The sequence below is a fragment of the Narcine bancroftii genome, chromosome 6 (genome assembly GCF_036971445.1).
Source record: "Narcine bancroftii isolate sNarBan1 chromosome 6, sNarBan1.hap1, whole genome shotgun sequence".
Classification (NCBI taxonomy): Eukaryota; Metazoa; Chordata; class Chondrichthyes; order Torpediniformes; family Narcinidae; genus Narcine; species Narcine bancroftii.
This window is the reverse complement of record NC_091474.1, coordinates 11,255,722-11,282,638: the sequence shown is the minus strand read 5'-3', so window position 1 is coordinate 11,282,638 and position 26,917 is coordinate 11,255,722. Positions and strand designations below refer to the sequence as shown.

Here is a 26,917-nt window from a genome sequence, read left to right as displayed (position 1 = left end):
AAAATTTGTACATTTGTAACAGGGCAGCCTAGCTCTGACCGAAGGCAAGTGTTTTCACCACCATGTCTTCAAGTGACATGACTTTCATGGTTCCATTTAAGTATAATGCATCCATGAAATGAATAAAAAGATAAATTGCAGATGTTGAATATCTGAAAAAATACAGATAATGCTGGAAATAGAGATAATGCAGGTCAAGCAACAACGATGTAAGGAAAACGTAACATTTTAGATCCTACAAGAAATATTAGATTCTGCAGTTGCCACTTAAATTGCTGAATGTTTCCACCATATTCTGATTATAATTAAAGGTATTTAGAACTTCAGTAAGAGATGAAGTCCATAAGGAGTATAAACTACAGTATTCCTTTAATTTCAACTAGTTTTACTATTAAAAACAAAGAACACTAAAGCACAGTACAGGCCTTTGGCCCGTGATGTTGTACCAACCCATACATCCCTAAAAAAGTACTAAACCCACCGTACCACATAACCATTTATTTTTCCTTCATCCATGTGCCTGTCTAAGAATCCCTTAAATGCCCCCAATGTTTCAGCCTCTACCACCATCCCATGCAAGGCATTCCAGACACCCACCTTCTTTTAATTTTTTTTTACACTATGAACCATATTAACCAAATACACACAAACATTTCCCTCTCAGACACCCACCTTGAGGGATGTATGGATTTGAACCCCAAGGCCGCTCTGTTCATCCTAACTAACCGACCATTAACCCTGTACTCAGCCTTCTGGTTTGTTCTTCCAAAATGCATCACCTCACACTTACCCAGATTGAACTCCATCTGCCACTTTTCTGCCCAACTCTATATCTTTTCTATATCCTCTTGTAACCTACAACAACCTTCAGCTCCATACACAACTACTCCAACCTTCGTGTCATCTGCAAAATGAATGACTCATCCTTCTGCCTCTTTGTCCAGTCATTTATAAAGATCACAAAGAACAGTGGTCCCTGCGGCCCTCCACTAGTCACTGACCTCCCGGCAGAATACTTTCCTTCCACTCCTACTCCGCGCTTTCTTCTTGCAAGCCAATTTTTTATCCGCACAGCCAAGGTTCCATTGATTCCATGCTTTATAACTTTCTGGATGAGTCTCACGTGGGTGACTTTGTCAAATGCCTTGCTAAAATCCATGAAGATCACATCTATCGCTCTCCCTTTTTTCTGTTATTACCTCCTCAAAAACTCAATTAGGCCCATGAAGCATGACCTTCCCTTCACAAATCCATGCTAACTATCCTTGAGTATTGCATTTCTCTAAATGCTCATAGAGCCTATCCTTAAGAATCTTCTCCAATAGTTTGCCTATCACAGATGTGAGACTATAATTCCCAGGATTCTCCCTATTACCTTTTTTTGTTAAAAACAAAGGGACTACGTTTGCCATTTTTCAATCCTCCGCACAACCCCTGCAGCCGAAGAGGATTCATAGATCATCACTACTGCCCCACCTATCCCTTCTCTCACTTCCTAGAGCAACTTGGGGTATATCACATCTGGTCCCAGGAACTTATTGATGTTTCTAAAACTCAACACTTCCTCTTCCTTAATCTCCACATCGTCCAACACGCAGGCCTGTTCTATTCCAACCTCACCCTGATCGAGATTAGGATCTCCCCACCCTTCTTCACCTCCAGTCACATTTCACCTCCTTTATCCTTTAGTGGCCTGACCCTCATTCTTGTCGTCCCTCAGTTCTTCATATATGCATAGAACGCTTTGCATTCTCCTTAATCCTACATGCCAAAACCTTCTCATGCCCCCATTGAGCTCTCCCAAATCCTTAACCAAGTCAAATATGTACACAACTTTAAAAAAAAAACTAAAAGCAATTACTTCATGAAATATTTTTGGAAAACGATTTTAAAGAAAATACAATCAAATGCATATTTTAAAATAATAAATTACACTTGTGATTTCATAATCAATAACTTTAACAGAGTGAACTGCTAATGAATGGAAAACCCTTATAATTATTGCAGCAGAGAAACAATTGGGAACAGACGACATGCTCTTGTAGTTTTACACACATATCTATATCTCCCCATCTCTGTGTGTGAATATATATATATATCTATATATAAAATATATATTATATATATAATATATTATATATAATATATATATAATATATAAGATATATATATATAAATATTATATATATATTATATATAATATAAAATACATATCATATAATAAATATATTTATTTATATAACATATATAATATATATATATATTTTAGATATAATATATATTATATATATAAATATATGCCTGTCCCGCATCGGACTTGTCAGCCACAAACGAGCCTGCAGCTGACGTGGACATTTACCCCCTCCATAAATCTTCGTCCGCGAAGCCAAGCCAAAGAAAGAAGATTATATATATATAAAATATATATATTATATATTCCTTATATTTTGTTACTTAGTCACCTTGGTTGTTTTTCCAATGCTTTTCACTAGGTTTCTGTAGGGGTCATTGAACCCATCAGTATTTGTGTTTTTTTGTATCTGTTTAATTATTTAACCTTATTCTCAGTTGTATCGGGGGGGGGGGGGAGACAAGAATGGACTCTGTATGTCAAACTGAGAATTAAAAATATTCAAAAAAGATCCCTTGAATAACACACAATTTGTCAATCCCTTCTCCAAACATTAAACAAAGTTCACTAAACTGACAAATTCCCGGAACCTCCAATCACACCACCGACATACTAAATAAAGTACCTCCAATGGGATTAAAATGACAAAGCCGGCAAACAACCAACACATTGAAGATGACGTAGAAAACAAAATAACGTGAAGGTAAAAGTTCCACGATCGCCAAGTCATTCTACATTTGGAATGTAACATACATGAAATTCTTCAACTTGGCCTAGCGCCCCAGCGAGGGCCCTGGTTTCCAAGAGCCCATGCATTTTTCTTCGATTGAAATAGCAATCTTGGTGAGTAACATCTCCAGGTCCGATCCTGTCAAGTACACCAGCTACATGCACAGTGCAACTACTGCAATGCCATGGATACGCTTCCGTGAAGGGATTTAGTGCTAGGAGATTCGTCCAGCCTGAAACTGACCCACAATCACAGCCGATAAAAGGTCTGCTCCGACACACGAGCTGTGACGGGATGGACGGCTCAGACAAGTACAGCCCGTGTCCACATTGCCCCGCTCGCCAGTTACCCCCCGCCCCGCCCCGCCCCGCCCCGCCCCACTCAGATGCTGCCTCCTCAGGTTGAGCCGACAGCTCGTCTCTTTAGGCCGTGCCTGGCTGACGGCACCGGAACAGGCCTCCCCATCGCTTCGCAGCTCCCGTCAGCCAGGACCCCCAGACCCCAGACCGGCGCTCGCTCGGACAATCCCCTCCGCCGAGCCCAGCCCAGCCCACCCAATCAGCCCGGAGGCCATCGGTGGGAAGACACCTTTACTCTTACCCTCCTCGGCGCCATCTTGGAATCCACGTGTCATATCATACGTCATCGGATGTCGGTCAGGTCCCGCCTCCTCCTTGCTGGCGCTGGCAACCGGCTGGGACGGTTCCCTTGGTGAAGGATGTTGCTGCTCAGTGGCTTTCCCGCCACCCTCATTCAGCATTGACGGTGGAATATAAAAGCAAGTATTTATTCAGATTTCCTCTCGCTGTTGAGGTTGCATTTCCGGAATGGTTGCCCACCCCCCCCCCACCCCACACCCCACCCCCCCATCCCCCACACCCCATCCCCCACACCCCCCACACCCCATCCCCCACACCCCATCCCCCACACCCCATCCCCCACACCCCATCCCCCACACCCCATCCCCCACACCCCATCCCCCACACCCCATCCCCCACACCCCATCCCCCACACCCCATCCCCCACACCCCATCCCCCACACCCCACACCCCACCCCCCCATCCCCCACACCCCATCCCCCACACCCCACCCCACCCCCCACCCCCATCCCCCACACCCCATCCCCCACACCCCATCCCCCACACCCTGTGGAGAGCAGGGAAAGGAGACTTGGGATCACAGAGGGAGGTGAAGGGACACAAGGGGTCGGGCAGCGTCCATGTAGAGAAAGAGCCCGTCATTCCTTTCGCGTCGGGTCCCTTTCTGTGTTCCATGGGTACAATGCAGAAGGCGGCCGTTCACCATTGAACTCTTGGCACAGTTGGCCTACTCTTTCATAGCCTGACCCAACATCTTTTTATTGACTGCCTTTGAAGATGGGTATTAGTAATAAGCTTCAAATATCCCTTTTGGGAGTACATTTCAAAAATCAACAAGTTCAAGTCAACTTTATGGTCATCTGATTGCTCAAGGACAAGTGTTCTCCAGTCCTTGGTGCAAAATACCACCTGACATCACACAGAGACAGAAAAACAATACCTATTGCAGGACCCAATTGTTTCTCTGCCTTTCCCACTGTTGTCAGACGATTAAATGGACCTTTGGTTTGTAAATTGATGCTGACCTTGTCCTGTTTTTAATTGAACATTTATTTCTCTGTCACATGATACTCTGGACTTTTATTTTGCACTACAGGCTGACTAGAAGACAAATCAAAGCTTGTTGCTGCACACATGACAATGGGTAATTCAAATCACTACAGATGCTGGAATCTAGAGCAAAGAATGAACTTTCGGAGGAGTTCAGCGAGTCAAGCAACATCTGTGGGGAGAGGCAATCGTTTATGGTTCAGATCTTGAGCCAAAGTCTTGACAACTCCTTTCCACCCACAGTTGCAGCTCAACTTGTTGCATTCTTCCAGCAGTTTGTTTCTTGCCCACCCATGCCTCCACATTCTAAGAAGTTTTTTAAGATTTGATGTCTCTGTCAAACTTCTACAGGCGCACTGTGGAAATTATACTGACTGCAGTGCCCAGGAATGCTTATTAACAGAGGACAGCAAACATAGCCAAACCACATTTATCAGAGGCGCTGACTTCACATGGATGTGAAGTCAGCCTTAAGAAGGCAGCCAACGTCATTAAAAAAAAACTATCACCTCGGTCACAATCCCTTCTCACTGTTATCTTTGAGTAGAAGGTAACAGAAGCTTGAAGACCAACATCTCCAGGTTCTAGGTTCAGGAGCAGTTTCTTTTCCACCAGCTTATTCTTGTTACACTAATCATGGACAACCGTGTCCGCCTGTCCCGCATCGGACTTGTCAGCCACCAACGAGCCTGCAGCTGACGTGGACATTTACCCCTCCATAAATCTTCGTCCGCGAAGCCAAGCCAAAGAAAAAAGAATCATGGACTGCTCCAACATCACTAAAAGACCTGCACTGTTGTAGCACCACATTTTTCTTGCACTATGGTAACTTTGAATATTTATTATCTATGGTATTTAATGTAAACTATTGTGGTTTTTTTGGTGAAGTACCTGATTGGCTGCAGCAAGAATATTAGTGCATATGTACATTGAATAATGCATGTGACAAACATTATCAAAATGGAAAGGTATTATCTGATTAACTCAATGTAACTTTTTGTTGGCTATATCAAACCTATGTCATTTCATCGACATAGGTTTTATAGATCTTAATGACGGGATGATTAGGAAACTAGTAGTCCATGGATTTCAAGGAAAAGTATTTCAGTAGATTGAAAATAAATTAGGAGGTGGAAAGGAAAGGGTAATGATCAACTGTTGTTTATAACTTGCAGATACGTTTTGTATCTTCTGCGTTCGGTCAGTGCTTCAGTAGCATTTCCCAATGATTTAGGTGGAGATGAATGGGCAAAATAAGACATTTGCAGATAATGTCACTCTTGATAGTGAGGGAGAAATTTGTCATCTGCAGAGATGAAGTGAATAGAAAGGTTAAGTGGCAATTGGAATTTAATCACGAGGTGTGTGAAATCATGCATTTTGAGCAAAGCGAGGGAAGCAAGGGTATGAAAAATGTAAAGGAATAGAGAGACTTTTGTAGTGGAAATTTATTGAAGGCAGCAGAGAGACACAGAAGAATAGGTAAGTCAGACTAGTATTGTGTGAAACTCGAATTAGACTTTAACGAGAGTACAGTAAAATTTTGGTCATCAAATTGCAGGAAGGATGACTAGAGATGATCCAGTGGAGATTGATGAAATGTTGCCAATCTGGCAACATAAAAATAGATGGCCTGGGAGGAGTTTCATTTTTTTTTAAACTTTGGAATAATGGGCACTGGGAGAAGAATGAATAACAGAGAAATCAACAATTAAAGGACATGTATTAGAAAAATTAGAGGTAAATTATTCCAAAGAGTGTGTGTTTTGAATGCCTAGTCGAAGCAGAAACCCTATCACATTCAATGAATGAGGAGAAATGAGATTAGCTTGACTAGTTTGTTTATGGGCAATGTGGACACAATGGTTGAATGACCTCTTTCTCCACTGTAAGTTTCTATGGTTCTATGACATAAACATGGCTCACAAGTTTCCCTCCAACTTAACTTATGTCCCCCCACCCAGGTCATAACCGCGATGGTGAAACTCCAAATCCAAAATCACATTGTTTTTGTTTGGAGTCCTGAACTCTGTTCCGAAGTGCCCCAGACACAAGTTTTGAACTGATCTCTACTAATTGTCTTTCTTTATATGCTTCCCATTGATGTCATCCATGGCTCTCATGATTGAGTTGCAATTTCCTTCACTGGAAATTTGAGAAGACTGATACTTTTGTTCTCTGCCTATCCAACTATTATTTCTTTGCCAATGAGCTCTCTGAACCCTTCTCCATTAACAATGGCGTGAAGCAAGGCTGTGTTCTCGCACCAACCCTCTTTTCAATCTTCTTCAGCATGATGCTGAACCAAGACATGAAAGACCCCAACAATGAAGACGCTGTTTACATCCGGTACCGCACGGATGGCAGTCTCTTCAATCTGAGGCGCCTGCAAGCTCACACCAAGACACAAGAGAAACTTGTCCGTGAACTACTCTTTGCAGACGATGCCGCTTTAGTTGCCCATTCAGAGCCAGCTCTTCAGCGCTTGACGTCCTGCTTTGCGGAAACTGCCAAAATGTTTGGCCTGGAAGTCAGCCTGAAGAAAACTGAGGTCCTCCATCAGCCACCTCCCCACCATGATTACCAGCCCCCCCACATCTCCATCGGGCACACAAAACTCAAAACGGTCAACCAGTTTACCTATCTCGGCTGCACCATTTCATCAGATGCAAGAATCGACAATGAGATAGACAACAGACTCGCCAAGGCAAATAGCGCCTTTGGAAGACTACACAAAAGAGTCTGGAAAAACAACCAACTGAAAAACCTCACAAAGATAAGCGTATACAGAGCCGTTGTCATACCCACACTCCTGTTCGGCTCCGAATCATGGGTCCTCTACCGGCACCACCTACGGCTCCTAGAACGCTTCCACCAGCGTTGTCTCCGCTCCATCCTCAACATCCATTGGAGCGCTTACATCCCTAACGTCGAAGTACTCGAGATGGCAGAGGTCGACAGCATCGAGTCCACGCTGCTGAAGATCCAGCTGCGCTGGATGGGTCACGTCTCCAGAATGGAGGACCATCGCCTTCCCAAGATCGTGTTATATGGCGAGCTCTCCACTGGCCACCGTGACAGAGGTGCACCAAAGAAAAGGTACAAGAACTGCCTAAAGAAATCTCTTGGTGCCTGCCCCATTGACCACCGCCAGTGGGCTGATATCGCCTCAAATCGTGCATCTTGGCGCCTCACAGTTCGGCGGGCAGCAACCTCCTTTGAAGAAGACCGCAGAGCCCACCTCACTGACAAAAGACAAAGGAGGAAAAACCCAACACCCAACCCCAACCAACCAATTTTCCCCTGCAACCGCTGCAATCGTGTCTGCCTGGCCCGCATCGGACTTATCAGCCACAAACGAGCCTGCAGCTGACGTGGACTTTTTACCCCCTCCATAAATCTTCGTCCGCGAAGCCAAGCCAAAGATATGCTTCCCATTGATGTCATCCATGGCTCTCATGATTGAGTTGCAATTTCCTTCACTGGAAATTTGAGAAGACTGATACTTTTGTTCTCTGCCTATCCAACTATTATTTCTTTGCCAATAACTGTTTTTTCTGTTGTCTAGTCGGTCGGACAATGTGGCTGCCAGCCACAAGCTCACAAAGTCCTGCTCACAAGCAATTGAGCGTTGGTGTCTGAATTTTAAATAACAGTCCCACAGTTTAGTGAAGCAACAGCCTGATAAAGTTGTCTGCACAAAATCATAATCTACGCATAATTCACCATCATTCCTCCTTTGTAAATCCATTACTACGTCCTGGATCGTTAGCACAAATTCTTCCAGAAAGATGTCAAAAACTGGCAGGAAAGAATTACCACTGGAGTTTTCAGCATTAACTCCAGACCCTTTAAACCAGTGGTTCTCAACCTCTTTCTTTCCACTCACAAAAGTAATCCCGACGCCATAGGTGCTCTGTGATTAGTAAGGGATTGTTTCAGGTGGGATGTGGGTGGAAAGAAAAAGTTTGAAAACCACTGTTTTAATGACTTGTTATTCCAAAGGAAATGGGGGCAATGACAATTTTTCTCATGCAAAACATTTCAGTAAAATTAGGTTTAGAGCAGTCGATCTCAACCTTCCCTTCCCACTCACATACCAATTTAAGGAATCCCTTACTAATCACAGAGCATCAATGGCAGAGGGATTGCTTAAGGTGGTACGTGAATAGAAAGTAAAAGGTTAAGAACCACTGCTTTAACCCCTCATGGAATCAGGTCAAACCTGGACAATGAAACCCCCTCTAGATCCCCACAAGCCACCACTCCTCAGCTGATAGTTCAAAGCTTCTCCTTGTGGAACAACATTTGATAGAAGCCCAGGAAGGAGCAAGAACAATGGTGTTTACCCACAGGAAAAAGAATCTCAGGATTGTTTGTGATGTCGTTTTATGTCCTCTGAGAATCTGAAGTATGACAGAAAAAGCAGTTAGAAAATTCCATGTCCATCCAGACCAGAAATGACCGAGTTGGCCATGATCTGAAGGCCATAATTAATAGATTAGGCTGCGGGAAGTTGTGAATGATCCCACAGGGAGGATAGACTTCCTTAACCATGTTTCTGAGGCAGGCCCACTCCCGCGTCGACAAGTCTGGCCATGTTCTCACCTGTGGCAAATGCATCAATCTATGATAGAATTGGAGGGAGTGACCACTGCACTCTCCAAAGTGATGAAATCCAGTCTTCACACATTCCATCAAATACTATGGCACCTCGATCATTCTAAATGGGATAGGGACAGGTGAGTTTTGGAAGCTATCCATCAGCCATCGTGGACCTTCTGCAGCAACAGAAATATACACAATCTCAATGCATCACCTCATTGCTTGGTGTGTTCCTTCCACTTCAATTGCTATAAAAGCAAGTATTCAATCCTGGTTCATTGAGTTGGGAAGAAGAGCAACTGGCACACCTGAAAATATGTGCAAATTTGGTGAACCTGGAATCCAGGACATTTCTTCTTGGGATAAAGATCATTTGTTTTCATTCAAATTCACTGGGTTCAGAGGTAGTTGACGGGGCCATTGTGGGGCAAGTAGATTCTGACACCGAGGGGGCAAAAGGTGATTGGATAGGAGTAAAACACAAAAGTCTGCAGATACTGTGATTGAAGTAAAACACACAAAGCCGGAGAAACTCAGCAGGTCAAACAGTGTACATAATACATCAAAGATAAAGATACATGACCAACGTTTCGGGCTTGAATCCTTCATCAAGGTATAAGGTGGTTGGGTAGTCTATGAGCTGGTGCACCTCTGCCATTTATGTTGAAGTTCCATGTGGTTCTGATACATGTTCTCAGGGTATTCTCTGTCACCTTGAATGCTCCTCCGAGAGTTTGTGAAGAAAGGTTTGAGAATATTTTTGAATTGATTCTGGTAATCTGATTCCTATGAGAAAATGAAGAGCAGAGTATTTGTTTCGGGAGTCTGATCATACACCTCCTCACTTGTCTGCGAGGCACAACAGTGACTGCACTTCCTGAGAAGACTGAAGCAGGCAAGGCTGCTGGCCATCATCGTGTCAACCTGCTCCAGGAGCTCTATCGAGGGCGTCGCGGCCAGCTACATCAGTGTGGTGCGGTTGCTGCAGAGAAATGGATCGAAGGTCAATCCATGGACCATAAGAGGGGCAGAGAGGGTCACTGGACATTCCCTCCCCCCACCCCCATCAATGTGACCTACCAGGCTTGGTGTCTGAAGAGGGTGCACAAAATCGTTGAGGACTCCTTCCACACTGCATCTTTCAAATGGAAAGAGAGTCGGGAGTATCAGAGCCAGAACCACCAGCTTGTTTGCAGCAGTGAGAATGCTGAATGACCAAAGGAACTGCTCACACCAACCATCTAAGACTCTCATATTTCTGAAACAAAATTAATGTATTTATTTGTATATCTGAATACATGTCCTGCATATACATTGTGGTCTGTATTTGCATTATGTTCTGGTTGTGTGCCTGAATGTTTTGCACAATCAGATGATAATAAACTTGACTTTTTCCTCAGAGAAACACAAGCACGCTGAAGGGCGAAAATAGCACAACATTGCCAGAGCAAAGTAATATCGCCCCAACAGATTGGGTTAATGCTCTGAAGACCTGGCACATGTAGTAGTGGATGCTGCTAGACAATTAGGTGACAAATAGGAGAGGAGGAGTGTCCAAGAACATTCCCTTACTCAGTATTGGCAGGACCCAGTGCATGGATGATAAAGACAAGTTTGAAGCATTTGCCACTGTTCAGCTGGGAGTTCCAACCAGATGATTTACCTCAGCTTCCTCCTGAGATGCCAACAATTCGAAAAGGCAGCCTTCAGCCAAAATGATTCACTCCATGTGATATCAAGAAATAGCTTGGGAGCACTGGATACATAAAAGGCAAGAGATAAGACCCAATCTTGGCTGCAGCACCCAAGATCTGCTCTGCAGAACAAGTTGTACCACCAGCAAACCTGTTTGACCACAAGTCACATCACTGCAATCTTCCTGACAATGTGAATAATTGTCCAGGGATGTCCTAACAACTTTATTCAAAAGTAAAATCATCCAAAAATTGATTAATATCAGAGCAACTCAATCAGATTGTGGTTAGATTTTCAATTTCAAAGTTCTGATAAAAGTCATATTTCACATTTAGCCATAGCAACAACGTTTTATTCATTCAGGTTTCCGGAAATGGTTTTATTTAAATTACGCACACATACTGTATTCTTCATAGTCAGATTTTAAATACAATTTTATGTTTTTGCTTAGCCATTGGAAGTAAGAGTCAAAATCCCTTCCCAACATCCTCATCCCAAGCAGCTGGTGCTCAGCTCTGTCACATCTTAGGTGTCTGCATTAAAAGGGCTACCCAAACTTGATACACAAGATAGCATTTGATTCATTTTGCCTTTAGCCCACAGACCAGGCTGAGTAGACAGACATCACAAAGGACAGACCTTCATACGTATATTTGTATCATTACAAAGCCCTTTCTGCAGCTTCTGTTAGGAGATATTGCTGCCAACAGGAAGAGGCTCCACTCACGGAGTTAAGTGTCTCCTGGAGTGCTGTTCTTCCCTAGCCTATCTATATCCTCCTAACACTATTTGGACACTTCACTGTCTTTTCTTCGCCCTCCACTGTTGTGGCATCCACACATTCAGGCGCAACTCTTTCATTCGGTTGTAAGTCAATGGCTCTTTAAGAGCTAAGTTTATTTGCTGGACTACATGCTTAAAATTACATCACCTTTCACTACAGCAGTCAGGAATGCTGTGGTGAAATTGAAAGGTGAATTTCAGCATTACATTACATGATACAGGAAAGTCTGACAATTATAATTATTGCTGTTTATGTGACTTTCACAAAGTACAGTATGATCTAGAATGCTAGACCAATGCCAACAAAATTAGTGGGAATGAATAGGCCAGTACTTTAGTTCTATAATAATGCTGGGCTTTGCTTCTGTACTCTTCTGACCAAATTCTTTGGATTTATTCTAATTCATTATGACCATAGGTGGTGCTGCTGCATCTCCAAATCGGTGTGCCAGTTGGGTTTTCCTTTTTATTTAAATGCTTTCTCCTTTGATATTTGTTTTTCCTTCTTGAGCCACTATGGGCTGTCACTTCCAATGACCCACATGTTCCAGGACCTAGTCATCCTTATCAGTGTGCATTCCAGGTTTCACAAGAACGCAAGAAAAAGGAGGCCACACATGTCAAACTCAGGCCCGCGGGCCAAATTTGGCCCGTGATATAATTATATTTGGCCCGCAAGATCATATCAAATATGTATTAGAGCTGGCCCGCTGGCCGCCGCGCCAGTATAGCGCATGCACAGCTAATACTACAAATCCCAGAATGCTTTGCAAATGCATTGGTGTCAGCCCGCTAATTGCCCCCACCTCCTCTCTTTACTTTCATTGGCACCTGCGACCTGTCGCCCAACTCACATGTAATAAACCCCTTACGAAAAATGGCCAAACGAAAGACAGAAAACAGGACCTTTCAAGACAGGTGGGAGGCAAACTCTGACCCCAGAGTTTGATGAACTTGCATCTAAGAAGAGATGCCAAATATCTGGTTTAGACCCAGGTGCATCAGAGTAAATCACAGTGTAGCAAGCTAAGCTTGGATTCATATTTTCTTTGGTCAACTTTGGACTGTTCATAGTTGAAAGATTGGATTTTCATTGAAGCAAGTTGTTATTTTTTTGACTTGTTGGCTTGTGAAAAAAAATACATTTAAAAGGAGCTTAAAGGCTGTAGAGAAATATTATTTATTGAATATTTTATTTCTCATTTGTTAATGCTTCTTCTGGAAAGAGTTTAACGAAAACTATTATTAAACATTTATTTTAATAAGAAAAAGTTTAACATTACATATGTTGAAAGAAGAGAAAACATGCAGATGTTGTTGAAAATTTTCAATAAATATTTAGTTTGGCCCATGATTTAGTCCAAGTTTTTAATTCTGGCCCTCTGTGAATTTGAGTTTGACACCCCTGAAGTAGGCCATCCGGCCTATTGAGCCTTCTCCACCATTCGATTAGATAATGGCTGAACTGATGATCACCTACCTGCCTTTCCCCCAAATCCATTAATTCCCCCATTATGTAAAAATCTATCCAACCTTGTCTTAAATACATTAACTGAGGTACTTCTTCAATGGGCAGCGAATTCTGTATATTTACCACCCTCTGGGAAAAGCAGTTCCTCCTCATCTCTGTCCTAAATCTATTACCCCAAATCTTGAGGCTATATCCCCTAGTTCTAGTCTCCCCCATCAATGGAAACAACTTGTGTACCTCGATCTTATCTATGCCTTTCACAATTTTATACGTTTCTCCAAGATCCCCTCTCATTCTTCTAAATTCCAGTGAGTACAGTCTCAGTCACCTCAATCTCTCTTTTCATTTGGGAAATAATTAACCTGGGAAGGATAACCTAAAACAAAAATTTGGAGAGTACTTGTAACAGGAGAGGCAAAAAGAGAGAAGGGGAAATGGTTTAATCGGGAAATGGCATGGAGAAACAAAATGATAAAAATAGCAAACAGGAGTCAATACTGCCATACTCCTTGCTCCTATCCCCTAATCTTGTCCTATAGGCTACAATCCTAGGAGGACTGGATCTTAGGCAACAAGGAGAATAAAAACATGTGTATATTCAAACTGTGAAGGAGAGACAGCACTCAACAGAAAGAGAATATAATAGATATGGGATGATAAATTAAAGTAACTGAGCACTGCAAGGAGGGGAAGGTGTCAATTTTATGGGAGCTGCTTTGGCAGTGATGCTTCATCATGCATGAGGTACATCATACTGTACCTGAGAGAACACTGATCCTTGCACAAGGACCATTTACCTGGAGAGAATGGGAATAGTGAGGAAAATCAATTAGCCGGAAATTGGGAGATGGAGGTTAAAAAGTCACTAGGCAGGAAGGTAATCATGGAGCTGTGAAATATGGAACTCTGTAGACACCGTGATTCTAGTAAAAACACACGGAAATGCTGGAGGAACTCAACCACTCTCGCAGCATCCGTAGGAGGTAAAGATATACTACCACTGTTTCAGGCCTGAGCACTTCTTAAGGCTAGAAGCCAAAAGCAGCGGGCGTCTCGTAAAGACCGAGAGAGAAAGGTGGAAGAATGGAAAGGGGAAGAATCCAGATCAACAAACAAAGGGTGTTAATTGGATATTTTAAGAGGAAAGTTGAGAATCGATTTTGGCTCTGTGAAAGGAGACACAGAGAAAAGGGTACAGATAGTGAAGGACAGAACTAGAGGAAAGGAGACAGGGGGGGGCAAAGATGGAGGTTGTGCTAGAGTTTTAAGTAGGCTATCCTGCAAAAGGACTGAAAATATTTAATATACATTTCAACAGCTTGATAACCTTGAAATTTGCTGTTTTCAGAATGTTATATATAGGATCAGGAAATCCAGAAAATTACAACTAATGTAAAAAAAACCTTCATAAAGTCTGATGCAAATTTGTATACAGTACTTTAGGTTGAAGAATCACAATCAATTTCACATTTTTGATATGACAAATTTCAAAACTAGTAATGTTGAGATTAAGGCACTTTATTTCACACTTGAAGCATTCATTCAAATATACATTATGAATAGGTATATATTTGAAATAATATTTTCACACTTTCAAGCCAAGTGATTAAGAAATGCACAGTTTATAAATCTTAAAGCATGTGCATGAACTAATTAAGTAAAACTATGATGCACTAATGATCCAAATGACATCTAGAACAATTATTACTATAAATTATCCCAAAACTTACACACTTGTTAAAAACTTCAAAACAAGTATATTCTAATAATAAAAGATACCAACAAATTAATTTTATAAGATTTGAATTTATTGGTTTTGCTTCAGTAGCTACCGCTTTGCTTATCAAATGGATCATTTTCAGGAGTATTCCTTCTGCTCCAGTGACAGTTCTCGTGGACTAGAAATGCCTCCTGCTCAAACTTTTGCAGGTGGTTCCCATTAAGGAAATAAGTACGTTTTCCCCCTTGTCATTCATGCCACAAACAACAATTTTTACATTGACTGCAGTTTGGACTGTGGACTCTGCTTGATTGTATTCCAACAGCTCAAAACTAAAAATTCTCCCCTTCAGGCAAATTAACCTGGGGATTTGGCCCTTTGCTTTGACTGGCCTTCACCTTTGGGCTTAGAACATCATCCTGTCAGAAGTTAGCTGTGGAACACACAGTTCGGCACTTTGAGCTTCCCTGAGCCAGGTGGTTTTGGTTACCTTCACACAAAAAAGGAATTGCCAGATATTCCATTAGTTAACGTGGAAGAAAAAGAAGGTCCTCACAACCTTTTTGAAAATATTTATGATTTTCATATTGGCATTGGCTATTTTCATTAACTAATTTTTAAATTACTCTCTACATATTCTGGCACTATTTCCGATGATAATAATCTGTGAAAATACCCGGGAGAAATAGTGGCGGCGGAGTCAATTGTATTATTTAAGAAAAGGTTGGACAGGTATATGGATGAGAAGAAGATGGAGGGTTATGGGCATTGTGCAGGGAGGTGGGACTAGAGAGGGGTGTTTGGTTCGGTGCGGACTAGAAGGGCCTAATGGCCTGTTTCCGTGCTGTAAATTGTTATGTTATGTAATAAGATGTGGTTCTATATAATTCAACTATTCTTCTCTTTATGAATATTGCTGTACTATACTATCCAACTGGGAGTACCGGCTTCAGTATAAAAATAGAGCACAATAAAAAATAAATTGTGATGTCAATGAAAATACGTACCAATATTATTTGAAACATTATTTCAGCAAAAATAAACCTTTTGTTCAGGCATTCAACGTTTGATGGGTTTTTTTTTAGTTTCTTCTGTTGAATATTTGCCACTGCATCTTTGAAAAAGTTATTGAAAATATTTAACGTGGAAAATACATTGCTGACAGTTAATGATGTTAAAAATTATCCTTACTTTGGACATGGTGCAAAAATGCAAGTGCAGACTTAATGAGTCAAAACTATAATGAGTTGTTTTTCTTTTTGCATTGTCCCATTCTCTGTTCCGACTTGGCACTTCATCATGGCTGCTGCTGGTACTGGCTCTCTGTTGCTGTATAGAAGTCTTCAAGTACGCTCTGCAAATATTCAAAAGTGGGACGTTCTTCTGCTTTGTCCTTCCAGCATTTTATCATGATATCATAGAGCTCTGTGGGACATATGTCTGGGCGTGACATCCGATATCCATGTTCCAATGAGCGAATCACATCAGTGTTGGACATTCCTTTAAACAAAGCAACATAACCAGGTGATTAGATTTAAGCCAATGGACTTTAATGTATTCTTTCATTACAACTTTGAAACTTCTGGCCTATTTTCCCAACTCACTGATCAACTGGAACCTAAATTTAGAAAAGGATCTTTCTCAGCACTTTATTGAACAATTTATTTCTAGCTTAGTAATATTAAGTCCATGATTGCAGGCATCAACCATCAAATACATAGTGTGCATTTGCCCACGAAATTCATGTTAACATTATGCAGTTTTCCAATTGCATCAATTCCAAATGTAGACGATAGAGCCCTTTGGGAATGTTCATTTGCTTTGGTCCAATGTTAAATAAAGACCCAAATCAGTACTCAGCCTCCATTTAACTAGTAAGAGTTCTGTGGTGAATGTCTGCCAAGCAGCCTGTCTCCCCTCTGGCGAGCCTTGCTGTACTAACATTGCTTGTGCATTATCTCTACTCTTAAGGACACTCCCCTTGGGTATAACTGTATATGCACCTATTGTCATTCATTATTGTACCATGAGTTTCTGCTAATAAAAGCCATGATTATTGTTTGACCACATCGTCTTTGTCTACTTTATCAACTGGCACTTCAATTTTATTGGCAGAAATGGATGCAGCCCTCAAGCCAGAGCGGCTGACGATCGACCAGTCTGCCCCAAGGGCCAGAGAAATTTTCAACCACTGGATTGCTTGTTTCGATTACTAGTTTCGATTACTACATGGCTCGAAATAACGTGGTTGATGAGACGATACAGTGGAGCCACCTGAATTCTTTGCTGGGTGAGGTTCCTTTCGCCGTAACGCAAGGAGCTACCACTCTGGCTGTGAACATCTGACTGCTTGCTATGCGGCGCCACGGAACGTGGTGCTTGTACAACACCAGTTGCTGACTAGACGCCAGAAACCTGGGGAAAGTGATGCTGCCTATGCACTGGCCCTCGACTCGCTGGCAAACAAATGTGATGTCAGGACAGTCAATGTGCAACACCGCAATGCCTTGAAGCTGGATGCTTTTGTCAACAAGATTGACTCCAGTTACATCCGACAGAGGCTGCTGGAGATGGAGCCCTTAACCTACGACCAGGCAGTCACTCTAGCCAAAACACTGAGAAAGTGCCACATGCTCCAGTGAAATGCAAGAAACTGAAAAGGAAACATCCAGGAGTACTGGAACCCCGAAGGAAAGAAAAGGGTGAATCCCTGAAAAATGCTATTTCTGTGATAAGAGCTGGCTCCCCAGACAAAAGTGCCTGGCTCGATTTGCTACCTGCAGCTATTGTGGGAAACTCGGCCACTTCGCTAAAGCGTGTAAGGCGAAAAGTACTCCCACTGATAAGAAGAAGAAGCACCAAGAAAATGCATCCTGGAGCTGCAGAAATGGAAGACAACTGTGAAAAGGGGGAATCTTTAGACGAACAGGCTGAATTGACTTCAAGTGACGGCGAGGTGAGATCCCCTGTGATAGCTCAATTGACTAAAGCTTGGGGGATTTTACAGACAGGAACGATCGACTATGAAGGGGGAGGTGAATGGTGAGACTCTTGATTGCCTAATAGACTCAGGAAGTACTGACAGCTACATCCACGAGAAAGTTGCCAGAGCCTTAAATTTACGGAGATATCCAGCGAACTGAAAGATATCGATAGCTTGTAGTGAACTTACAAAAACTGTACGGGACAAGTGTAAAGTTACTTTAAATTTTCAGGGACATTGCCTTGCTGATGTTTGGCTCATTATGCCGGAGCTCTGCGCCCCCATGTTACTGGGGTTAGATATTCAATCTCAGATGAACAGTGTAGTGTTAAATTTCAGTGGGCCACTACCTACACTTACCATCCCCCGCACTAGTTACTGCATTCTGCCCGCATTAAAAATGAAAGCTCCTTCCCTTTTCAGTGATTTATCCCGAGTGTCAGCTGATTGCCACTAAGAGCCGTTCTTCCAGCAAAGAGGATCGTGAGTTTATCAAAGTGGAGACCCAGAGACTGCTTAAAGAGGGAGTAATTGAACCTAGTAAGAGTCTGTGGCGGATCCAATTGGTAGTCGTGAAAAATCACACTAAGAGACGACTGGCTATTGACTACAGCCAGAGAATCAACCATTACACTAACCTGGATGCCTACCCCCTGCCAAATATCAATGAAATTATTAATCAGATAGAACAATACAAAGTGTACTCCACTATCGACCTCAAAGCAGCTCATCACCAAATCCCCATTAAGAAAAGGGAATGGCCCGATACGGCTTTTGAGGATGATGGTGTGGGGGGGGGGGGTGGGGGTTATACCAGTTTAAAAGGGAACCTTTTGGGGTCACTAATGGTGTGTCTGTGTTTCAGAGGGAAATGGATAAGATTGTTAGGACGTATGAGTTACAGGGTACGTTTCCCTATCTGGATAACGTCACTATCTGTGGGAAAACACAGGCTGAACATGACAACAACTTAAAGAAATTTTTAGCAACAGTTAAAGAACTCAACCTTACATTTAATGGATTCAACGCGACAGAGCTACCCATTCTGGGCTACATTGTCCGCAAGGGCGAAATCCGCCCCGACTCGGGAAGAATGGCCCCCCCTTAAGAAGTTACCACCCCCAGACTCAGCAAAAGCCCTAAAAAGGTGTATGGGATTCTTTTCCTACTACTGCAAATGGGTTCGGGACTATGCCACAAAGGAACGCCCTGTGTTTGACACTAAATCTTTTCCTCTCTCTCCAGTGGCCTTAAAAGCTTTCGAAAGAATTAAAGCTGATATTGCCAAAGCTGCACTCTCGTCCATTGACGAGGATGTCCCATTCCAAGTGGAAACTGATGCCTCAGATGGTGCCTTGGCAGGAACCCTTAATCGAAAAGGCAGACCTGTGGCATTCTTCTCCCGCACGTTACGCGGACCTGAACTTAAACATCCTGCCATTGAAAAAGAAGCCCAGGCTATTATTGAAGCTGTTCGATACTGGAGACACTTTATCGCTGGCAGAAAATTTACTCTTGTCACTGATCAGAAATCTGTAGCTTACATGTTCAGTACTAAACATAAAAGTAAAATCAAGAACAATAAGATGGCACGCTGGCAAATAGAACTCTCAACTTATAATTATGAGATCCAGTACAGAACAGGCAGGTTAAATAGCAGACTGTGCCACAAAGGGGTCATGAGATTCTTAAACGACATAAGGGCTAACAACCTTCCTTACTCTCTGGAAGAAGTCAGGAAACTGACTAAAAGCTATCCTGATTGAACAGAACGCAAAGTGCAATACTTCAATGCTCCGGAGGCCACTCTCACCAAGGCAACCCGATCTTTTGAGAGGATTAGCTTAGATTTTAAAGGGCTGTTACCTTCCACAACAAAAATGTATATTTCCTTACTGTAATTGACAAATATTCCAGGTTTCCCTTTGTGAAACCCTGCCCTGACGGCTCGACAGCATCTGTCATTAAGTCACTTGACAGAATTTTCAGCATTTTTGGTTTTCCCAACTACATTCATACCGATAGGGGCTCAGCATTCCTGAGCGCTGAACTGCAGCAAGCCCTGCTACGAAAGGGGATTGCCACCAGCCGTACCACGAGCTACAACCCGCAGGGCAATGGGCAGGTTGAAAGGGCTAATGCTACAGTCTGGAAGACTGTTAATCTTGCTTTAAAAACACATGGTTACCCTGATACCCAGTGACAGGAGGTGCTGCCTGAGGCACTACATTCTATTCGGACTTTAGTGTGTACTGCAACAAATCAAACACGTCAAGAATGTATGTTTGCCTTTCCTTGTTTATACCATTCTGTTAATTTATCTAGTGCTATCCTCGGTTTCCCCCCTTTCCATAAAAATTTCCTTATTATTTTCTTTAACTCCTTGAAGAATTTCTCTGTCAGTTGTATTGGCAATGCCTGAAATAGGTATAATATCCTTGGAAAAATGTTCATTTTAATACAGTTTATCCTTCCTATTAGTGTTAATGGTAAATCTTTCCAATGCTCTAAATCATCCTGTAATTTTTTCATTAGTGGATAATAATTGAGTTTATATAGTTGGCCGAGATTTTTGTTTATTTGTACACCTAGGTATCTTATTGCTTGCATTTGCCATCTAAATGGTGATTCTTTCTTAAATTTTGAGAAATCCGCATCATTCATAGGCATTGCTTCACTTTTATTTACGTTGATCTTGTAACCCGATACTTCTCCATATTCCTTCAATTTCTTATATAATTCTTTTATTGATAGTTCTGGTTCTGTTAAGTATACTATAACATCATCCGCAAATAAACTGATTTTATATTCCTTGTCTTTTATTTTTATCCCTTTTATATTATTTTCTGTTCTTATCAATTCTGCTAGTGGTTCTATAGCTAACGCAAACAATAAAGGTGATAGTGGGCATCCCTGTCGTGTTGACCTGCTTAAGTTAAATTGCTTTGATACATGTCCATTTACTGTCATCATCTCTCAGTCTATTTTGTAATTTCGCTAATGGTCCCTTATATAATGCTTTAATCCAATTAATATACTTCTCCGGTAAACTGAATTTTTGCAATACTTTGAAAAAATAATTCCATTCTACTCTGTCAAAGGCCTTCTCTGCGTCTAAAGCAACTGCTACTGTTGGTGCTTTATTCCCTTCTACTGCATGAATTAAGTTAATAAATTTACAAATATTGTCTGTTGTGCGTCTTTTTTTGATAAATCCAGTTTGGTCTAGATTTACCATTTTCGGTACATACTCTGCTAATCTGTTTGCTAATAATTTAGCTATTATCTTATAATCTGTGTTAAGTAAAGATATTGGTCTATATGACGCTGGTGTGAGTGGATCTTTCCCTTGCTTTAGTATTACTGTAATTATTGCTGTTTTACATGAATCTGGTAAGCTTTGCGTTTTATCAATCTGGTTGATTACTTCCAGGAGGGGCGGAATTAATAAGTCTTTAAATGTTTTATAGAATTCTATTGGGAATCCATCCTCTCCTGGTGTCTTATTATTTGGTAATTTTTTTTATTATCTCTTGTATTTCTACTATTCCAAATGGCTCTGTTAATTTATTTTGTTCCTCTATTTGTAGTTTTGGTAGTTCAATTTTAGTTAGAAATTCATCTATTTTCCCTTCTTTCCCTTCGTTTTCAGTTTGGTATAATTGTTCATAGAATTCTCTAAAGTTTTCCTTAATTTCTTTTGGATTATATGTAATTTGTTTATCTTTTTTCCTTGATGCCAATACCATTTTCTTAGCTTGCTCTGTCTTAAGTTGCCATGCTAGGATTTTGTGCGTTTTTTCACCTAGTTCATAATATTTCTGTTTTGTCTTCATTATATTTTTCTCCACCTTATGTTTGTAGTGTTTCATATTTTATTTTTTTATCCGCCAATTCTCTTCTTTTAGTTATATCTTCCTTCATTACTAATTCTTTTTCTATATTTACTATTTCCCTTTCCAACTGCTCTGTTTCCTGATTATAGTCCTTCTTCATCTTGGTTACATAACTTATTATTTGCCCTCTAATGAATGCTTTCATTGCATCCCATAGTATAAACTTATCTTCCACTGATTCCGTATTTATTTCAAAATACATTTTAATTTGTTTTTCAATAAATTCTCTAAAATCCTGCCTTTTAAGTAACATGGGGTTTAATCTCCATCTATACATTCTTGGAGGGATGTCCTCTAACTTTACTGTCAATATTAAGGGTGAATGGTCCGATAGTATTCTAGCTTTATATTCTGTTTTTTTTACTCTATCTTGCATACGAGCTGATAACAAAAATAGGTCTATTCTTGAGTATGTTTTATGTCTAGCCGAGTAATATGAATATTCCTTTTCCTTTGGGTGTTGTTTCCTCCATATATCCAAAAGTTGCATTTCTTCCATCGATTTAATTATAAATTTGGTTACTTTGTTCTTTCTGTTAATTTTTTTCCCAGTTTTGTCCATATTTGAATCCAAATTCAGGTTGAAATCCCCTCCTATTAATATGTTCCCTTGCGTATCTGCTATCTACAAAAAGATATCTTGCATAAACTTTTGATCTTCTTCGTTAGGTGAATATACATTGAGTAGATTCCAAAACTCCGAATATATCTGACATTTTATCATTACATATCTCCCTGCTGGATCTATTATTTCCTCTTCTATTTTAAATGGCACATTTTTACTAATTAATATAGCTACTCCTCTTGCTTTTGAATTATACGATGCTGCTGTTACGTGTCCTACCCAATCTCTCTTTAATTTCTTATGCTCCAATTCAGTTAAATGTGTTTCTTGCACAAATGCTATATCAATTTTTTCCTTTTTCAGTAAATTTAGCAGTTTCTTCCTTTTAATTTGGTTATGTATTCCATTAATATTTAAAGTCATATAGTTCAACGTAGCCATTTTATACTTTATTTATCTTCCTTTTCCGTTTCTCCATCATTACCTTTCCTTCTTATCCATTTCTGTTTTCTTGTTTTGAATCCTTTATAAGACAACATTCCTAAAACATCAAACATTTTCCTTATTCTCCTATTTAAAACTCCTTTAGCCCCAATCCCCCCCCTTCCCCTCCTGAGTTGTCCTTTATCCCTTGTCGGACAACCACATCTCCCCTCTCCATTTGGATTTGCGAATTCACTCGCAAGCGTCAGCTGATTTTGCAGTGACCGTAACACCCCCCCACCCAGCACCCCCCAGAAAAGATTTCACTTTTCATGTGACAAAGGTCACTCTTTTAATTCCCTCCTTATTCCCTGTATTCCTTCCCTTATTAATTCTTGTCTATTATATCTATATTTTCCTCTAAATACGGATACATTCATGTATGCACATTATACATATACACACATATACCTCTTTACCCACATACATATAAATCATGGTCATTTTTACTCTTATTACATGTCTTCATCTCTCTGTTTGTTTTGTAGTTGTTCTGCAAATTTCCTTGCTTCCTCTGGATCCGAGAATAGTTTTTTTCCATAAGATCATTTTCGATGTTTTGAACTCCTTCCTCTTCTTCAGGAGTTCAAAACTTATGTCTTTTTAGTTCGCAGTCTTTTGTACTCTCGTTACACGTCTTCATCTCTCAGTCTATTTTGTAATTGTTCTGCAAATTTTCGTGCTTCCTCTGGATCCGAGAATAGTCTGTTTTGTTGTCCTGGAATAAATATTTTCAATACCGCTGGATGCTTTAGTATAAATTTATACCCTTTCTTCCATAAAATCGCCTTTGCTGTATTGAACTCCTTTCTCTTCTTCAGGAGTTCAAAACTTATATCTGGATAAATGAAGATTTTTTGCCCTTTGTACTCCAGTGGCTTATTGTCCTCTCTTACTTTTTCCATTGTTTTCTCCAGTACCTTTTCTCTTGTAGTATATCTTAGGAATTTTACTAAAACAGATCTTGGCTTTTGTTGTGATTGTGGTTTAAAGGCCAATGCTCTATGTGCCCTTTCTATTTCCATTTCTTGCTGTAGTTCTGGACATCCTAGGGTCTTAGGGATCCACTCTTTTATAAACTCCCTCATATTCTTGCCTTCTTCATCTTCCTTAAGGCCCACTATCTTTATGTTATTTCTTCTGTTATAATTTTCCATTATATCTATTTTCTGAGCTAACAGTTCTTGTGTCTCTTTAACTTTTTTATTAGATTCCTCTAATTTCTTTTTCAAGTCCTCTACCTCCATTTCTACTGCTGCTTCTCGTTCTTGCACCTTGTCCATTCTTTTTCCCATTTCTGATGAGGTCATATCTATTTTATTCATTTTCTCTTCTGTATTGTTTATTCTTCTTCTTAAATCATTAAATTCTTGCGCTTGCCATTCTTTAAATGACTCCATGTATTCTTTAATAAGAGAAAGTATATCCTTTATCTTGCCTTTCCCTTCTTCTTCTATTTCACTGTACTCTTCCTCTTCTTCTTCCTCTGGGTTGGCCATCTGTTGTTTCTTTGTTGCCCTTCTCTTCTTTCTTGTTTTCGTTGTCTTCTATGTTCTCCTCTTGCTGCAGGTGTTCTGCAGCTGTCATTGCCGGCTGTGGAGATCGACTCCCCAGCTGGTCACCCCTCCCGTCGGTGTGTTTTTTTTCATGCGCGGTTGCGCACTTTTACTCGGCTCAGTGAGCCATTTTTGTAGTCCATTATTTACCGACCTGAGGGAGCGGGTTTCTCTCTCCGCAGCGGGCCTCTTCGGACAGGTAAGGCCTTTTCCTTCATCTTCCATTGTCTTCTCTTCCTCTCTTCTTACCGTTGGTTTCAACTTTTCTTTTTTCGTCGCCATCTTCTTTCCACCTTTATATTCACTTTACTTTGATTTTTATTTTTGTGCCTTTGTGTTTTGCTTTGTTTTTTCTGACTTTTCTGGAGAGGGCTGGAGTTCACCGTCCGGCCACTACTCCATCACGTGACTCCCCCTATGTTTGCCTTTCCTAGGAAATCAGGAACTGTGATGGACTGGCCAGCCTGTTTATCTGAGCCTGGAACCGTGCTGCTGAAGAGCCAAGCTCGGGCGTGCAAAACAGACCCCCAGTCCAACCAGTTCAGCTACTGCATACTAACCCCAACTACGCTCATGTTAAATTCCCAGAAGGAGTACTGACACTGTACCCCTAAGAGATCTGGCCTCACCTGGTTCGCCCTTTCCTCGTACCCCTACTCAGAGTGAGCCTGAGAGGTTGGACTCACCCCCTCAGCCTGTGACCCCCTAGTAAGCTTTCAGATAGCCATGTTGAGGCTCCACTGCCTCATGCTGGCGATTCTGGAGTGGGTCCAGAAGTCAGTCCTTCCCACACTACACACCCAGGACCTGTTCCAGTTCCCAAGGTTGCAAAGGAGCCACCTGTTTTGAGAAGAAGCACCAGAATTCATAAACAACTTGATAGGCCGACATATTCATAAAACATCTCATTATATTTCGATGGCATATTTTGGCTGTATTCTCAATGTCATTTATCCATGTATCGCTTGCTTCAGTCTTTCCTAGCAACTGTCCTTTTGATTTTAACCCTTCTTATGCCAGGGGGAGACTGTGGTGAATGTCTGCCAAGCTGCCTGTCTCCCCTCTGGTGAGCCTTGCTGTACTAACATTGGCTATGCATTATCTCTACTGTTAAGGACACTCCCCTTGGGTAGAACTGTATATTCACCTGTTGTCTTTCATTATTGCACCATGAGTTTCCGCTAATAAAAGCCATGATTATTGTTTGACCTCATCGTCTTTGTCTACTTCAACTGCCACTTCAAGTACGAACATACAGTGAATCTACCTCACAAAAACAAAAATGTACATTGTATATGCTTTGTATGGAGAGAAGTAAGATAGGTGCAACTACAGTTCTTCTTTATTATTCTCAACACACCTGGATAAGGGGTACGTCCATATGTAATTGTTTCCATGAGGACAATTCCAAAGGACCACACATCAGACTTGATTGTAAATGATCCAAAGTTAATCGCTTCTGGCGCCGTCCACTTAATAGGAAACTTGGCACCTAGAAAATAGTAAATGGAGATCATAATAGCAGAGTTCAAATCAATGCCTAGAATTGATTTCTTAATGCAGACCATTAACTGTATCTCAAAGAAGTGAAAAAAACTTCTGGTTTTAGTAAAGGATGAATTTCACTAGCAATCCTGAAAAGTGAAACACAGGCAGTCAACATTACCCTGCATTACGCTGGAGCAGTCAATCTTTTCAAAGCCACACGCTTCTCTACCTGATGGTCTCTACTACAGGGTAGAATGAAATACAACCATCTCTTTCCGAACAGAGTGCACCACTGACCTACTTCAGGTGATAGTGGATGGTAAATTGCAAAATACAGCAAATAGCTCCAGATCAGCATGGAAGGAGCCAGATTTCAGAGAAAACTGCAGACATCATTTACATTGTTCCTCACTGAGATACCTCTTGGTCACCTGTGACCTCCTGCTGACACCTCCCTCTCCCAGAAGTTTGAGCTGTTTTCCATGCCTTCTGCTCAACTCTGTCAGGCAATTTCAACAAATACAATGCCTGAGAGCACCAATGAGTGACAAAAACAATGGTCAAAAACTCATCGACTTCCCAGTATGGGTGAACACATAGCGGAAGCACAATAAACAAAGGTTAATCAAGATCACAAAACTCAGTTGTCTAGAGACCTATTGATTGTCGAGGTGGGGATGTCAATGTACACATAGAGAGATCAGTGATAGCATCTGTTATAATGAAATGAAAGGGTTTAACTTTTACAAACTGGGAGGAACAGTACAGCCTAAGTAGGAAGGCAATGCAATTTTACATTTCATGGAGGAATGTTTTCTGGGACTATACATCTTAAAAAAGATAAGGTCGCAGTCAATTTAATGATAAGCAAGGAATTTATATCATCTTAAAATAATATAGCACATGGATGCCTTCAGACTGTGACCACAATGTGACTAAATCTGATTTGATCGAATTAAGGACGATACAAAGTAAGATTTCTTTTTAAAAAAAGGTGAAATCAAGGGATCAGAAATAGGCTTCCAGTTGAACAGTAGAATATATGCAAGTTTTTAATACAATATAAATTTGTGTGTGCCTTTGAAGAGTAAATCACCCATGATCAATAAATCAGGTTAGAAAAAAAAAATCAAGCTAAATTGCAGAGATATGGAAATTCCGA

The 26,917-nt window shown here is 41.0% G+C and overlaps 2 protein-coding genes and 1 long non-coding RNA gene across 13 annotated transcripts in view; 1 reads left to right on the top strand and 2 right to left on the bottom strand.

Moving 5' to 3' along the window:
• The window catches only part of tm9sf4 (transmembrane 9 superfamily protein member 4), a 45,965-nt gene extending 42,347 nt beyond the window's left edge, over window positions 1–3,618 (bottom strand). Inside the window, exon 1 of one of the 2 annotated variants that reach the window (XM_069883912.1) lies at window positions 3,462–3,618. In XM_069883912.1, coding sequence (XP_069740013.1) covers window positions 3,462–3,476 — 15 coding nt within the window. In that variant the 5' untranslated portion in view covers window positions 3,477–3,618. Of the gene's footprint in view, window positions 1–2,884; window positions 2,999–3,461 lie in introns of those variants that run through there. The other variant, XM_069883911.1, reaches the window with a different exon arrangement.
• LOC138735703 (uncharacterized) overlaps window positions 3,511–26,917 on the top strand; it is a 320,545-nt gene continuing 297,138 nt past the window's right edge. For all 5 annotated transcript variants that reach the window (XR_011339892.1, XR_011339890.1, XR_011339893.1 and 2 more), the window contains exon 1: window positions 3,511–3,639. This is a non-coding gene — a long non-coding RNA (uncharacterized lncRNA). The remainder of the gene's footprint in view (window positions 3,640–26,917) is intronic.
• The window catches only part of hck (HCK proto-oncogene, Src family tyrosine kinase), an 86,497-nt gene continuing 74,146 nt past the window's right edge, over window positions 14,567–26,917 (bottom strand). For all 6 annotated transcript variants that reach the window (XM_069883918.1, XM_069883916.1, XM_069883921.1 and 3 more), the window contains 2 exons: window positions 25,628–25,759; window positions 14,567–16,284 (listed from right to left, as the gene is read on the bottom strand). In XM_069883918.1, the coding sequence (XP_069740019.1) occupies window positions 16,082–16,284; window positions 25,628–25,759 (335 nt within the window). In that variant the 3' untranslated portion in view covers window positions 14,567–16,081. The remainder of the gene's footprint in view (window positions 16,285–25,627; window positions 25,760–26,917) is intronic.